The sequence below is a fragment of the Periophthalmus magnuspinnatus genome, chromosome 21, assembly GCF_009829125.3.
Source record: "Periophthalmus magnuspinnatus isolate fPerMag1 chromosome 21, fPerMag1.2.pri, whole genome shotgun sequence".
Lineage (NCBI taxonomy): Eukaryota > Metazoa > Chordata > Actinopteri > Gobiiformes > Gobiidae > Periophthalmus > Periophthalmus magnuspinnatus.
In genome coordinates, this window is record NC_047146.1 from 28,524,444 (window position 1) to 28,541,718 (window position 17,275).

Below are 17,275 nucleotides of genomic sequence, written 5' to 3' on the forward strand. Positions count from 1 at the left end.
TAGCTTTGACAGTATACCTTTGATTTTTGCCATGCTTTTTAGATGGTGTAAATCTGCAGATGTTATTGATTTGATGTGGCTGGTAAAGTTCAAGTTTGAGTCCATTATTACCCCTAGATTTCTTCCCTGATTTGAAGGTTTTAGCGAGAGAGACAAGAGGTGACTGCTGACACTTTCACTATGTTTCTGTGGGCCAAATACTATGACTTCAGTCATAGCTGGAGAAAGTTGTTTTGCATCCACACACTGATCTGTTGGATGCAGTGGTAGAGTAAATCCACTGGTCCATATTCACTTGCTGCCAGTGAGGCATAGATCTGAGTGTCACCCACATGGTTGTGGTAGGACACATTATTGCTCCGTATTAATTAGCCTAACAGCAGCATGTAGATGTTAAAAAACAGGGGTCTCAGGATTGACCCCTGGGGCACCCCACAGGTCAGGGACTTTTTATCGGAAACACATTTTCCAATTTCAACAAAGTACTCCCTGTCTTCTAGATAGGACTTGAACCAGTTTAGTGCAGTATTAGAGATGGTCACTTAGTCCTCTAGTCTCTGTAAGAGGATCGAGAGTGTCAAAAGCAGGGTCAAGACTGAGACTTTTCCTGTATCAGCGTTCAGGTGGATGTCATTTGTCACCTTCATAAGAGCAGTCTCAGTGCTGTGGTGGGGTCTAAAACCTCACTGGAAACATCAAAGGAGTTATTCATTTGGAGAAAGTTAATAAGCTGTTGGCAAACAACTTTTTCAAGAACTTTGCCTACAAATGGCAGATTTGACATGGGTTGGTGATTGTTCAGTATTGTGGCATCAAGACTGTTCTTTAGGAGAGGTTTGATAACCACAGTTTTGAAGGCTCATGGGAATGTTCTAGATTGATGTGACACATTAACTACACAAGCGAGTGGTGATAGCAAACTATTGAGCAAAGACTTTAGAAGTCTAGTGGATAACACATCGAGGCAGCATGTAGATGATCTCAGACTGGTGGCAATCTCTTGGACAGTTTTGTCAGTTACAGGTGCAAAGTGAGTCAGCTCTAAGTGTCTAGGTGGCTGCAGGGTTGTTATTTGTGTTGTGAAATTGATGGCATTTTTAATGCAGTGAAATTTGTCATTAAAGAATACTGCAAACTCATTGCACTTAGATGTGGAAATTAGTTATAATGGCAGCAGAGCTGGAGGGTTTGTTAATCTGTTTAATATTGCAAACAGGACGCAAGAGTTGTGACTGCAACTTCCAATAATGTCCGAAAAATACCTTTTCCTTGTTGTACATAAACTGTGGTTGTACCTGTACATTTTTTCTCTGTAAATCTCATAATGAACCTAGAGCTTTGACTTGCGCCATTCCCGCTCGGCCCTCCAGCACTCCATTTTCTATCCCCTGACTGAATTGTCATTCCTCCATGGCGCTTTCTGCTCATATTTAACTGGGGAAATGGTATCCAGAACATTTAAAACACTTGGAGTCACAGAGTTCAACAAATCATCAACATTAGAACATCAGGCATTTTCAAAGTAATAATAATAATGGCTTACACTTGTAATGCGCTTTACAGGCTTGTCAAAGCCTCTCAAAGCGCTACACTATAGTCATTATTCATTCATTTCCACACTTGGTGATGGTAAGCTACTATTGTAGCCACAGCTGCTCTGGGGCGAGGCTGCCAAACTGCGCCATCGTCCCCTCCGACCACCACCTATCATTCGTGCACACACCACTTTCATATGTCTCCTTTGAACAACTGCAGGACCAGCCGCTGGTTTGGGAATGAAGACCGGTCAAAAAAGATACAGAAATGATCAGACAACTGGACAAAAAGTTGTAGGAGTGAAGAAGTTTGTCCAGTTGACATATTTTACATTTTACTTTTACTATGGATAAGACCTGGATGACTGAGGGATTACACAGACTAGTGTATGTAAACTTCTGTTTAACTGTATTTATTTTATCAGGAAGTGCCATTTAGATTGCATCTCATTTTCAAGGGAGTCCTGAGTACACAGTTAAAATATACAACATTTACAATTAGTAAAAGGCATAGTAAAATGTACATTTAAATATTTACAGAAACTGTGTTCCACAGGCTTCAGTTAAAACTTAAAGCAGGGAGCAGACAGGTGAGTGACAAAAACAAAAGTGAAACATGTTAATAAATTGTTTTCAGTAAATATAACATTTTGAAAACAATAAAAGGCAACATAGTGATCTAAATATGTTATGTGTTAGCAGTAAAATACCCACTTCTCCACATTACACACAAGAATCGGAAGAGATGCAGCCTAGATACTTTCAGAGTCCAGGTGAGCGGTGGTGTCAAAGTTCCCTGGAGACTGGAGAAAAACAGAAGAGCAGCCATCCCAGCAGAGAGACAAGCAGAGAGACGAGCAGCGCAGACAACACTACAGCCACAATGCTCACTAGACCTACTGGAGCTGCAAAACCAAAGTGAGGAGGAGGGCTGTTAGCACAGGGACAGCACACACTTTTTCCAACAATTTAAATACTTAAAACACACTTTCCATTTTTATTTCCATTTTTGTAATTTATATTGTAATTGTGGAATTAATATTTTACACATGGGTCCAACAATGGATTCCCTAGACACAAACAGCAGAAGTAGGACCTTCACATTAAATAAGTGGATTTTATCAATAACAAATCTAATCTAACAAAACAAAACTAATTATTTTAGGGCCTGGATTATCATATTTTAGTTCTCGCTGTTTTTATGTTATGCCATTTTATGTTTTGTTATTCTTGTAATGTTTTGCTAAAATGTGTACAAAATAAAAAATACATAAATAAGAAAATAGATCCTGGGGATGCAACATTACCATAAACCAAATTGCACCAACAGCCTATCTGCCCTCTATCACCAATTACATACACATCATATTCATATATCTCTGTAAGGCAGATGAAGTGTTTTAGGCACTGCCATCAGTAAGGTTACATAGTGCAACTTTAAAATTACAGCCTATTTTGCAAAAAAGTGTTCGAGCTGCACTTGGTCAGGCGAAAAGGTATAGGTGTGGACTGATAATGAATGTACATAAGGTTTAGCAACAAAATACCACAGGTGCTTCTGATATCAATACTTGGAAAATGTCTTCTGTACAAAATCTAATAAAATAATGACTAAATAATGACAAAGACAAACAAGGGTAAAACATAAAAATAGATGAGACAGACGTTCATTTTCAGCTACAGAGTGAATAGAGTAGCCAAAAACTGCACTTAAGTCAAATGTTACTTCTAACTAATGTAAAGTAGAAGTACTAATAAGAGTAAAAAGTATTCTTGGAAGCTACTTCTAAATTAAGAGTAATTGCAAGAGTGGATCTTATGTAACATTTATAATGTGAAGTTAATGGAAAGGACAAAATATTAAACAATGCTTGGTATATTCAAAGGGCAATGAGCAAAAAATTTGAAAAAACTAAGTCATCTGAATGAAAATAATCTTTAGTGCAAGATTTTGCCACTTGTAGACGATGCTGGCAGCGTAAGCAAAACTTACAAAATTAAGAGGACTGTTAAACTGCTCACGAAGATGTATGGTTTGCAAACTACTCAGAGAAGTACCTGTACTTGTTTTTCAGCCCCCTGTGATATTTTTTACTTTCTTGTTTCCTCAACCCTGATTGGCTAAACCACCTGTCAATCACACCCATCTGAATTCGGGGCGGATTCACCATTGACCAGACCTACATCTTCATAAAGCATTGAAGAAGTGTGTGTTCTATCCGTCATGCTATTCAGTCAGAAGCACTAGTCTAATAGGTTGCCTTTATCACAATCACATCACAATAATATATCACAATAAATAATGAGCAAGAGGACAGGTCAGAATTCTGTGGTGGACTATTTTAAACTGTCAGACTCCAGATGTTTTGACCTGGTTTATGGCTAATATCTCTGTTTGATATGATCTGGATAGGCAAAGTAATTACAAAGACCCATTTCTGCTCAGATATATAAATGTAGTGTTGAGTGGATTTGATCAAGGATGGATGGAATCATATATTGCACAAATAAAAACTTGGTTTTGAAGTAACAATTAGAGTGACATGCACTCTGGAAGCGCCTGTGCAGTGAGGGTCTGACCTGTGACGGGTGGGCTACTCTCAGCACACAGCCGTTTGCTGGGGGTGGAGTTTTCGTTGAACATAGTGTGCACAGTTACAATCACACAATACTCCACTCCACGCTGTAGATGCTCCACACGGATCTCCTCCCTCAAAGGCATGCTCAGGTTAAACTGAAAAACACAGGCATATTACAGGTTTTTTTTTCTACAGTTTTAGCACATTTTGTCATACTTGGTTTGGTCATTTGATTCAAACATGTATCTGAATAGGGGCTTAGAAAGTATCATTTGAAACATTTCACATCAGTTCATACAGTTCTCTGGTTCTTTGTCAGAATACTTGACATTTAGAAACACACATGATCATTGAATTCACCTTGATTTTTCAATATTACAGGACTGTTCCTCATGTGGTAAAGAATGTTAGTCCTAACTCTGTTACTTCCAATATAGAAATTCAACCAGAACAGAAAAACAAAAAGTTTTGAAAATCTAATAACAAAGGATTACACACATGAATCAAACATGGAGAGGAGTCTGAGCTCATCTAAATTTTCTTCAGCATAAATGTTGATAATTTATTTTATTTTTTTTGTCTTGTTTTTTTTTTTTTTTCATTTGCTTTGACACATTTCTCTATTGAAAACTGACATCAAAACAGCACAAAAAATCTTACCCGAGTTACAGCAAAACTCTTAAACTTTGGTCATGTGTTTTCAGGTGCTCTTTCATTCATTTGATAGTGAAGCTCAGAAGTCTTAGTCCTGCTCTCAATGAATCACTGATTTAGTTCAGTTCACCATTGGGGTGCTACACTTTTCATGAATCTGGGGCTGGAAAAGCTGTGTTTTTTGTTTGTTTTTCTGTAAATAATTAATACATAATTTTTTGAAACAAATATTTTTATTAATAAATGTACACAATACCAATTGCAGACTAGATTTTGCAGTATTTGCTGAAGTTGAACTATTGTGGTGCACGTGGTCTTTACATAAAGTCAGACATTTCTATCTCACTGGATATACACTCACCTAAAGGATTATTAGGAACACCTGCTCAATTTCTCCTTGATGCAATTATCTAATCAACCAATCACATGGCAGTTGCTTCAATGCATTTAGGGGTGTGGTCCTGGTCAGGACAATCTCCTGAACTTCAAACTGAATGTCAGAATGGGAAAGAAAGGTGATTTAAGCAATTTTGAGCGTGGCATGGTTGTTGGTGCCAGACGGGCCGGTCTGAGTATTTCACAATCTGCTCAGTTACTGGGATTTTCACGCACAACCATTTCTACGGTTTACAAAGAATGGTGTGGAAAAGTATGCGGCAGTCCTGTGGGCGAAAATGCCTTGTTGATGCTAGAGGTCAGAGGAGAATGGGCCGAGTGATTCAAGCTGATAGAAGAGAAATGTTGACTGAAATAACCACTCATTACAACCGTGGAATGCAGCAAAGCATTTGTGAAGCCACAACACGCACAACCTTGAGGCAGATGAGCTACAACAGAAGACCCCACCGGGTACCACTCATCTCCACTACAAATAGGAAAAAGAGGCTACAATTTGCACGAGCTCACCAAAATTGGACAGTTGAAGACTGGAAAAATGTTGCCTGGTCTGATGAGTCTCGATTTCTGTTGAGACATTCAAATGGTAGAGTCAGAATTTGGCGTAAACAGAATGAGAACATGGATCCATCATGTCTTTTTGCCACTGTGCAGGCTGGTGGTGGTGGTGGTGATGGTGGTGTAATGGTGTGGGGGATGTTTTCTTGGCACACTTTAGGTCCCTTAGTGCCAATTGGGCATCGTTTAAATGCCACGGGCTACCTGAACATTGTTTCTGACCGTGTCCATCCCTTCATGACCACCATGTACCCATCCTCTGATGGCTACTTCCAGCAGGATAATGCACCATGTCATAAAGCTCTAATCATTTCAAATTGGTTTCTTGAACATGACAATGAGTTCACTGTACTACAATGGCCCCCACAGTCACCAGATCTCATCTCGATAGAGCATCTTTGGGATGTGGTGGAACAGGAGCTTGTGCATCCCACAAATCTCCATCAACTGCAAGATGCTATCCTATCAATATGGGCCAACATTTCTAAAGAATGCTTTCAGCACCTTGTTGAATCAATGCCACTTAGAATTAAGGCAGTTTTGAAGGCGAAAGGGGGTCAAACACTGTATTAGTATGGTGTTCCTAATAATCCTTCAGGTGAGTGTATACTGTATGTAGGTTGTCTCTATATAGGACTAGTCATACAGTCTTGCTCTCAGCTAAGCCTCTTGTCCCTGTTTGATTTGTGTGTATAATCTTGGATTGTTAGAGTTGATGTGCTAACAGTTTTTGTTGTTATATTTAAGTTTCTACATTGAAAGTGACAGTGTAAGGGCCAACATCCTTTACCACATGTGAACAGACCTGCAGTATTGAAAAAACAAGGTGAATTCACTGATCGTGTGTTTGTGAATGAGAGCTGTGTAAAGCCTCTGCTTAGATGTTTGAATGAAATGGTCAAACTAAACCAAGTTTCAAAAAATTGCTAAAACAATTGAAAAAAACTGTAAAATACTCGAATCCAGTCCATAAATTGGTCATGTGAATTATCTTTTTCAAATGGTTTTGAATAGTGTATGTCAACAACTTCTAGACAACAAAAACACAGCTCTTCCAATCCAAAATTCATATGTGTAAAGTGTGAACCTCAATGTCAGACTGCACTAAGATGGTGACTGTCTGTCATCACTGAACACAGGACTAAGGACACAGGACTTCTGAGATGCACTGTCAAATGAATGAAAAAGTATAGCAAAAGACATGACCAAAGTTTGAGGGTTCTGAAGGTTAAACTGGCAATTTGAATGTAAAACAAATTTTTTCTGAGATCAAATGTTGTTTAGGAAAATTAAATTGTTTAGGATTCTGTATGAGCTGTTTTGCAAATGTCAGTTTTGAATGGACAAGTGTGTAAAAGCAACTTCAAAAAACTGTAAGGTATGCGCACATAAGGCACTGCTTTAAGCCCCTGACAGAGAATGTGAGAAATAAATTCATCATTAAAGATACATTATATACATTTTCTGGTGAATGGTATGCCACCTGCTTATATCCATGGCCATGGACATAGTGTGTTTGTGCTAGGGCTGGGGTAACAAAAATTGAATTGTGATCTCAGTCATGTACCAGCATGCTATTTTGGTGACATCATCGTGAATCAGTGGTTGTCTGTTTAATCCAGCCCTATGCTTATATAGACACACCCGCTCATGCCATTGATCAATGACTGTCATGCTATGACTGAGTGACAGATGGATTTAACCAATCACACTAAAGTGTGGACTCGCTCAAGAATTATTGTAGTTACCTTTTAATCCCTTCTGTTCTCTTAAATATGGGATTAAAAGCAAAAGTTGCCTGCCATATTCCAAGTTTTTAAAAGTTATGCAAAACTGTCTCTGGTGAGTTTTAAGCCATGTTTAGTAAAAGCCAATGTTAAATCTGTCAACTGGACAAAAACGTGTAGGAGTGCAGACGTTGCTGCTCATCAAAGCCGTTTCTTCAGTTATGGTCAGATTGCTGGAAGACAATGCCTTATATCTATCTGAAAGGAGGGGCAACTACACTGAAACTGTAAACAGCTATTGTTTACAGTTTCAGCTTAATGAGCCTACATTCAGCTTTAATGGGCCTGTTGGCTAGCTCTATTTTTCTAGTTTCCTTTGTTTGTTTTGGGTCTGATGATGGAGTTATATATGGGGGACAGATGATGTCTAAGGCTTCCATTCCTTTTCAAGGAAGCATTGTCTTTCCTAACAAAAATTGCTTCTTTAACACCCCTCTCAAACCATTTCTTTTCTCTAGTTAGATCTGTACTTCATTATCTTCAAAGGAGTGGTTAGTGGCTTTGAGAGGGAGATGTATGGCAGACTGGGATCCAGAGGAGCTCTCGCGTTGGTGCATTCTCTTATGGACTGGTTGTCCAATGTAACACTCACTGCACTCTCCACTACACTGAATGGAGTAGACTACATTACTTTGTTTAAGCCATGTTAGAATGAACATACCTAGAATTGTATTTTGTTTCATTCACACGTTTGTTTAATCCTTTATTATTACATCTCCAAAAATCAAAATGCTCTGTTTGACCTTTTGATGTCATGATGTCAGCTACTTTACTTTTTACCTTTAGTTTAGTAGAGAATGGAAATTCTCAGGCTGAAATTCTAGTGAAGGTGTATTGAGTTTAAAAACAGTGGAGCATTTCATCATTTCATTACCATATAACATCACATGGTGGAACAGAGTGTTCTCTGTTTGAGAACTCTGCCTAAATATGCAGGATTTGTGTGTTAAAAATGCGTAACTGAAACAAAACTCCAGGTATGTTTTTGACGAGGAAACAACATTATAACATAGATCAGAAAATAGGGCCCTTTAACAAAAAATGAATAAAATAAAAAAGTTCAACTATCAGCCTGTTTAGTAAAGCCCGTGTATACATCATTCCAAATGCCTTACCTGAGCTCCATCCCTGCTCCTCTGCACCTGCACGTGGAGCTCTGCCAATAGGTTCAGTGGCTGGTCTGTTTTCAGAAGTGGAGGGGAGATCCGGAGCAGCAGACAGTTACCGCAGCCCGACAACATCAGCAATGGAGGGCCCAAAATGGCTACAACAACATTGACCTGGCATGAATGCCCCATGGGTATGTACCTATATGTGACTCCCACATGATTTTGTCCTCAAATATGAGTCTATATGTAAGGAATATGAAACAGGTTAACATAAAAGCAGCAGATCAGAGCCAGAGGAGGAGACCCAGAGGAGCACGGACAGAGAAACAGAGCCAGATGACCAGACATGAGCAGAGCCAGAGGAGCAGAGCCAGAGGAGCAGAGCCAGAGGAGCAGAGCCAGAGGAGCAGAGCCAGAGGAGCAGAGCCAGAGGAGCAGAGCCAGAGGAGCAGAGCCAGAGGAGCAGAGCCAGAGGAGCAGAGCCAGAGGAGCAGAGCCAGAGGAGCAGACAGGTGCAGAGCCATAGAAGTAGAGCCAGAGGAGGAGGTTTTTTCTTTTCCTTTGGGAGCGATGGACCAAATTACAATAGAGCACATAGGGAGAGTCTGTGTTAAATGTTACACAGTCAGAGAGGCTAGACAGAGACAGTGCAAAGGAGGTGAGTACAAGGGAAGAAAGGTTGTTGAGACAGCAGGCTCAGAGGAAGACCAAATGAGATGGAGCAGAGGAGAGGGTCAGATGGAACAGTAGAGGCAGAGGAGAGGGTCAGAGGTGCAGAGGATGCAGAGGATAAGGGCAGACAAATGAGAGGATGCAGAAGAGTAAGTCAGATGGAACAGAGGATGCGGAGGAGAGGGTCAGATAGAACAGAGAAGGGGGTCAGAGGAGCAGAGTAGAAAGTCAGATGGAGCAGAGGATGCAGAGGAGAGTGTCATACAGAGCAGTGGAGAGAGTCAAAGGAGCAGAGGATGCAGAGAAGAAGGTCAGAGGAGCAGAGGACAGAGATTGTCAGCCTTGGTGTGGTGAAAGCTTACTGTCCGACAGCGGCTGGAAGAGGGCACTCTCAGTCCAGTTAGATCTCTGGTCGGAGGTGAAGGCCTGGACTCTGGCTTGGTATATGTCCATGGGGTCTTTAAAAACCAGCGTCAGATCACATGGCTGTGCAGGATTCATCCTAGTACACCGTGCCACATCTCTCCATTTGCCCTTGCTGCTGGGAGGAGAGCAGTGAAGAGTTCTTCTATCTGATGAAGGCCCTTCTTGACTTGAAAGTTTGCTTTGGTGGTATGTGGACATCCCTCTGGGACTCATTTATCAAGTGTTTGCTCGCGCGCACTAAACAGTTAAACAGGCTAAAGGTGGAGCAAAAACACAATTTCGCAATTTCTCTCAGTGCAGTTCAGTTTTGCTCCTATGAATGAACATGCAAAACAGAGCATTTTTGCCAACATGCGGACATGCCGAGGCAAAGCAAATGAAGTGGTTTAGCGCCTTCTGTCAGGTTTATTCCAACTATGAGAGCAAAAACTGCATGATAATTTAATATGCCGGAATGCCAGCAGGTGCAAACTTTTTGCACAGGAGACCTGCTGCAATTTGTGCACCAATAGCACATTTTCAACACAGCAGTAATAAAATATAAACTCTTTACCTGTGACACTGGCCGTATTGCAGAGCAACAGAGGTACACAAACGTTTGCACTTGCTGAGTACTTTCATTTACATACCAGTTTTGCGTCAGAAATAACACACTTGATGCACTTCCTATTGGTAAATCACAGGTGCCACAACCACAAATTGCACAAGCTATTTTTCAGTTTATTCTCACAGTGTAGTGATAACTGAGTAATAACTAATAATAACTGAGACACTAAGATTCAAATGTTTGCTGTTGCATCTAAGGCTGCTATCTGACCCCGACACTAAATCTTTTAAAGAATCCCAAATAATTTCAGGGCCGATGCCAGGAACAGGCATGTGCAAATGGATGTTTTTTGAGCACTCAAGCTTCAACTTGAACAACACAGGACTATTCAAACTTGTATGGCTCAAAATACAAGTCTGGAAAAGCTGATGATGAGGAGAAACCATTCTAACTGGGAGAGCCGATTTAGAGCTCTCACTATAATATTTTCATGATATACCTCTTGCACTACAATATTAATGCAACATTTTGTGGAGGTGCACAGTGGCATTGTTTTGCTATACTTTAGTTATTATTTTATTTATTTTTCTTGAACATCGTCACTCGCCTTGCCACACATTCTTACTTTCTGGCCTAGAATTGCAATAAGTAATAGGTCAATTGAAATAAAACCTGGAATATTCCTGTTTCCAAATGATGAAATTGAACTGTAAGGCATGTGTGTGGGTTCACCTTAATTTCAGCACCTGAATGCCAAACAGGGCGTTGGCTGGGGTCCCAGGGCCTGGTAGGAAATGGAGGATGTGTTCCAAGTTAAAGGACCAGATGGAAACGTTCACTGGATGAGGGACACAGAGCACTGCAGTACAAGACCAAAAAACTGTATCAACCCCTAGTAAACAGGTTTTCCACATCTGTATTCATGCGGCTATGTGAGCATAGGCCAGGGGTGGGCAAACCTTTTGACACACGGGCCACAATGGGTTCTAAAATTTGACAGAGGGTCCGGGCCAGGATATATATGTATTAAATTAGAGATTTGGCCTGTAACATGCAGCGAAGCAATGAATATGCAAGGTTTATTGTACAAATTGTTTTCCAAATGCAAATGCAAATGTTAAATGAACTGATCTTTACATATTAATTCACCTTATGAAGTTTTAATTGTAATCAAATCAAATCAAATCAAATCAAACTTTATTTATATAGCACTTTTCATACAAAAAGAAGTAACACAAAGTGCTTTACAAAGCATTAAAATCAGTCCCGCCCACCAAACCCACCCAGCCACCCGACAGCCCAACAACCCAACCCCAACACATCAATAATCATAACCAAACAACCCCCCACCCCAACACACACTCCCACCCCCCACCTCAACACATGTTAAAATACCTCAGTTTCATTTAAAATATGTTTAAGTGGAACAGGCTGGATAAAGATGAACCAGATGAGAGAGCGCCACCAGAGGAACCATCTGCACCAGGAACAGGGTCACCCACAGCCACAGGACACCAGCCCAGGGCCCAGAGAAGAGATGAGGCAGGACCAAACCTCCAGGGCCCACGAGCCAGGGCCCAGCAGCCACAGCCAACCACAGCTCCCGGTGCAGAGGGCTCCTCAGAGGAAACACTGGCAAATCTAAAATGATTAAAAATAATAAAATAAGTCAAAACTAATAAATAAGTCAATAAATAATAAAATAAATAACCAATAAATAATAAAATAATCAATAAATAATAAAATAAGTCAAAACTAAACAAGTAAATAAAACATAAGTAAAACATAAACACACTAGCCAGCCTAAATAAGACTAAATAAATAGAGAAATAAACTAAAATGATAAATACTAATCAAAAGCTATGCTAAAAAGATGGGTCTTGAGCCTGCTTTTAAAAACCTGAATGTTCTCTGCGGCCCTGAGGTCCTCCGGCAGACTGTTCCATAGACGGGGGCCATAAAACTGGAAAGAGGCCTCTCCATGCGTGTGTGTCCTGACTTTGGGAATGACTAGGAGCCTGCTGCCGGAGGAGCGCAGGGGCCGCGAGGGTTCATAGGATAAAAGCAGTTCTGTAAGATAAGAAGGCCCAAGACCATTAAGACATTTAAAAACCAGTAAAAGAACTTTAAAATCGATCCTGAAACACACAGGGAGCCAATGCAGGGATTCTAATACCGGTGTAATGTGGTCCCGCCCCCTGGTCTTAGTCAGGACACGTGCTGCTGAATTTTGTAATAATTGTAGACCTGAAATCGCCTTTTTGGGAAGACCAGAGAGCAGGGCATTACAGTAGTCTATACGACTGGTGATAAAAGCATGCATCAGCGTCTCTGTGTTGGCCCGAGAGAGAATGGGACGGACTCTGGCTATGTTTTTCAAATGGTAAAAACCAATTTTTGTGATGTTTTTAATGTGTGGAATAAAAGTCAGCTCAGAGTCAAAAATAACGCCCAGGTTTCTTACTTGTGATGATGGATTAAAAGACTGTGACTGTAATTTGGGTAAAAGTTTCTCTCTCTGGGCCTCAGGACCGATGATTAAAACCTCAGTTTTGTCCTGGTTAAGCTGGAGGAAGTTTTCTGCCATCCAGGATTTGATGTCTAAAATACAGTTAAAAAGAGCATCCACTGGGCTGGTGTCATCAGGAGACATGGAGATGTAAAGCTGTGTATCATCTGCATAGCTGTGGAAGCTGATTCCATGTCTCCTGATGACATCACCAAGAGGGAGCATGTACAGGTTAAAAAGTATAGGACCTAAAATGGAACCCTGGGGCACACCACATGTGATTTTATGAACCTGAGAGGAGTAGGTGTCTAAGCTTACCATAAATGTTCTGTCTGTGAGGTAGGAAGTAAACCATTTGTGTACAGTACCAGAGAGGCCGACCAGGTGTTTGAGTCTGTTTAAAAGAATAGTGTGGTCTACTGTATCAAAGGCAGCGCTTAGATCCAGTAGAACCAACACTGTCACCTGTTTAGAATCATAATTTAGTCTAAAATCATTTAAAATCTTTGTCAAGGCTGTCTCTGTACTGTGGTTTACTCTAAAACCAGACTGACATTCTTCAAGAATGTTCTGTGTGTTTAAAAAATAATTAAGCTGGGTAAAAACAAGTTTTTCTAAAATTTTGCTTAAAAATGGTAAGTTAGACACTGGTCTGTAATTGTTAAAATCATTAAAATCTAAATTGCTCTTCTTCAGCAGGGGCCTCACCACTGCACCTTTAAAGGCAGTGGGAAAGACCCCTGTCTGAAGAGAGTAGTTCATCATGTTTAAAAGCTCGTCTCTAAAAGATTCATAAAATGACTTGAAGAACAGTGTTGGAATGGGGTCAACAAGACATGTGGTGGGTCTCACTGAGGAGAAAACTTCATCAAGCCTCTCAGCATTAACCAGGACAAAGCTGTCCAGTGTTTCCTCTGGTAAAGACAAACAATCAGATGTGTTAAAAACAGTGGTTTGGTTAGATAAAATGTCACATCTGATTTTGTTTATCTTTCCCATGAAGTGGTCTGCAAACTGCTCACAAAGGGAGTCAGTGGGAGGGAGTTTGGAGTTGTTAAGAACAGGGTTAGTGAGATAGTCGATAGTGGAGAAAAGAATTTTGGGGTTGTTTTTATTGTTTGTGATTAGTTTGGAGAAATATGAGTTTCTATTGTTTCTGATGGCGTTATTATATGTTTTTAGATGTTGGGTGTACATTTGAAAGTTAATTGTGATTTTGTTTTTCCTCCATTTTCTTTCTGCCCTTCTGCAGTTTCGTTTAAGTTGTTTTATTGATTCAGTTTTCCATGGTGCTGCAGGTTTGGGGGGGGGCCTTGCTTAATTTAAGAGGAGCAACTGTATCTAAAGTGGATTGAAGTTTGCTGTTAAAATCATCAACAATAAAATCACAGGAGGCAGGTAAAACAATTGGAGGAGTGTTCTCTAAAATTTGAATAAAATTTGCAGCCACTTCAGGGGTAAGATGACGCTTCCTCACAGTTCTCACAGAGGTCTCCCGCTGAATAAAACCAGTGATATTAAAAAACACACAGAAATGATCTGACACAGCCAGGTCAACAACAGAGGACACACTCGCAGACAGGCCATGAGTGATGACCAAGTCCAGAGTGTGTCCTCTGTTGTGAGTTGGCTGTGTCACATGCTGGGTAAAATCCATGTAATTAAGAACATTTAAAAATTCCCTTGCAACAGGGTCTAAAATATCTACATGTAAATTAAAATCACCGGTTAAAATAATCATATTGTAAGAATTATGTAGAATTGATAAAAATTCCGAAAATTCATTGATAAAAATACTGCACTTTTTTGGTGGTCTGTAAATTGTTACTGCTAAAATTTGTGGGTTATTAAAAACAACTGCGTGGTATTCGAAACTCTTAAAATTATTAAATAAAATAGGTTTGGTGGCCAGAGTACTTGAACATATAGAAGCAGTGCCACCTCCCCTTTTACTACCCCTAATTGAAAAGGCATAGTTAAAATCAGAGGGGGAGGCCTCATTGAGAACAACCGGTCCATCTCCACCCAACCAAGTTTCTGTTAAAAAGAGACAGTCAAGTTTGTGATCTAAAATTAAGTCATTGACAATAAAAAAAAAAAAAAAAAAAAAAAAAAAAAAAAACAAAAAAAAAAAACATCAGTCTACAGCTTATACAATAACAATGTAAAGAGTTGTGTGGCTTACCGTAGTCCATGAGCAGCAGGAGGAATGTCCACAACATGGTCACAGGGCCTCGTTTACAGTGTAAAATCCAACTCAATCTGAACAGACTCACACTCTGAGAGTTTCTGTTTCTGTGGAAGTTCCTCCTTCATCTCCACCACAGCAGGTCTACCTCAGTTCAGCCTTCACTCGGCTGTGTTTATGTTCTAGAATTTGGTGATATCACAATTTCAGATGGAGGGCAGGGGCCTCAATATGGGTGATTTACCAGATAGAGATTGCACAAACTTGTCATATTAAAAGTGGAACTAAACACTAAATCAACTTTTTTGTTACTAAACGATGTATATGGAGTTTCAATAGCATCACCTCTTGTAAAAAGTTAAAGAACAATAAGTTACATTAACTTTTCATTTGTATTTTGATATAACTGGACAATGTGAGCTATACATTTTCAAAATATGTTTACAAGTTATAAGCTTCACAAATTATGTGTCTGAGTGATCTCAACAAAATGTAAAATTGTAATGCCTTGCACTGTGGAAATAGTACAGATTAATCATTTTGAGATTTAATTTAATTTTGTTATATTTTAATATAGGCATAACATTTTTGGCAAGAATATTATTTTCTTCATGTGAAAGAACTGTAATTTTAATCATTACAATTAGCATTTGTGTTTTTTCTAGTAAAACTGCACTTCTGCTGTGTGTCATCACATACACACAATTTGTAGACGTATATGTCCAATGTGTGTCCAAAATGTGTCAAAATTACACAATGTGTCTGTGCAGAGCCAACATGAATGAAATCTGATAAAGCTACATAACTGTAGATGAGTGTCTTAGTGCAAGTTGGTCTAAAGTCAGATTCAGTGTAAAATGAACAGCCCCCTGACACTATGAAACACAGGAGGTCTTTATGTTCAGATGAACTCCTCTACACAAGAGAGGCATTTTACGCTGCAAAGAGCTCTGATTGAACTTAACACAAGTTCTGCAGTGGTGCTGGTCTGGAAGTCACAGATCTGGTTTATTTCTTCATCAGAGCATCAGTTAAAAATATTCAGTTCATCCATCCATCCATTTTCTTCTGCTTATCCGGAGACGGGTCGCGGGGCCGCAGTCTAAGCAGGGACTCCCAGACTTCCCTCATCCCAGACACGTCCTGCAGCGCCTCCAGTGGGATCCCAAGGTGTTCCCTGGCCAGCCGAGAGACATAGTTCCTCCAGCGTGTCTTGGGTCTTCCTCGGGGCCTCCTCCTGGTGGGTGTGTCTGGCTTTGTTTCTTTTGGAGCAATTCCTTCTTCCTTACATGGGCTTTTTAGCCCATGTTGGTACTGTACTCATTTTACGGTAGAAAATGACACACTCTTACCAACTTCAGTCAGCATCTTCACAAGGTCAACAATGCAACTTACAGTCCAGTAGGACTTATACATGTTTTTTTTTCTTCATTATTATGCTTCATTATAGTCCGACTTATACTTTAGAGCAACATATAGTACGGAAAATACCGTAATCTTACTAATCTAAACTTCTGACTTGGAAAAAAGTAATGAAAAATTTACCAAAAAAAATCCTCTCATTATTCTGGCATTTAGCAAATATAAATAATTTTGACTGAGGCTGAGTTCATGTCAGACAGTGAGAAAAAAAACAGTGTATGTTCAGGGTCCATACTGTAACCCCCCCATCCCCGTACCGGCCCTATCGAAACAAGGCTAAAGAAGCCACTACCTCTGCAGAGTCCTTGTCTACTGCTATATCCACTATCCATTAACTTGTATCAGTGACTTTATTCTGATACACTCCTTCACAGCAGAAAGACTTGAGCTTATGCTCTGTTCGACAGGGTTATAGTACTACATAAACAGATCATGTCCATTTAACACAAAACACAAAATGTGGTAATAAATTAGGGTGCTTGTTATAACAATTGATATTACTGAATTATAACTTACATTTATAACTTATTTAAACACACTGAAGTATGTTCAAATAAACTTAACTTTAGGAAACCTCTGTTTTCTTATAGTGTGGTGCTTTTTGCCAATTTTAGTGCAAACTAGGTATATTTGCAGCTTTCTGGTGCGTGTCTTGGCTCCAGTGGCAACTGCTAATTTCACCTATGGTGACATATTGGATACAGCTGGGTGTTTCGGATTATAGACACCTGGCTGCAGAGGCAGAGTTTGAAGTGTGGATGCCTGTTAGACCAATCACACTGTTACCTCTAGACATTACTTGTCCTAGTAGTAGTAGTAGTATGTCAGTAGTATGTCAGTAGACAAATTAAATTTGGTACAGCCTTGACAGCCATTCTGAAAATAAACGCCAA

The 17,275-nt window shown here is 39.8% G+C and overlaps 1 protein-coding gene across 2 annotated transcripts; it reads right to left on the reverse strand.

Moving 5' to 3' along the window:
- Positions 1 to 1,613: 1,613 nt before the first annotated feature.
- LOC117389760 (interferon alpha/beta receptor 2-like) lies at positions 1,614 to 15,094 on the reverse strand. 2 transcript variants are annotated; one of them, XM_055230745.1, is made up of 6 exons: positions 14,958 to 15,094; positions 10,996 to 11,122; positions 9,653 to 9,828; positions 8,625 to 8,773; positions 4,116 to 4,269; positions 1,614 to 2,431 (listed from the first exon to the last, which is right to left on the reverse strand). In XM_055230745.1, exons 1-6 carry the CDS (start codon positions 14,992 to 14,994, stop codon positions 2,322 to 2,324), a joined length of 753 nt encoding a protein of 250 aa, XP_055086720.1. In that variant the 5' UTR covers positions 14,995 to 15,094; the 3' UTR covers positions 1,614 to 2,321. The 2 variants fall into 2 exon arrangements, with proteins under 2 accessions (XP_055086720.1, XP_033843375.1); XM_033987484.2 differs by having other exon boundaries at positions 1,614 to 2,440.
- Positions 15,095 to 17,275: the final 2,181 nt, after the last annotated feature.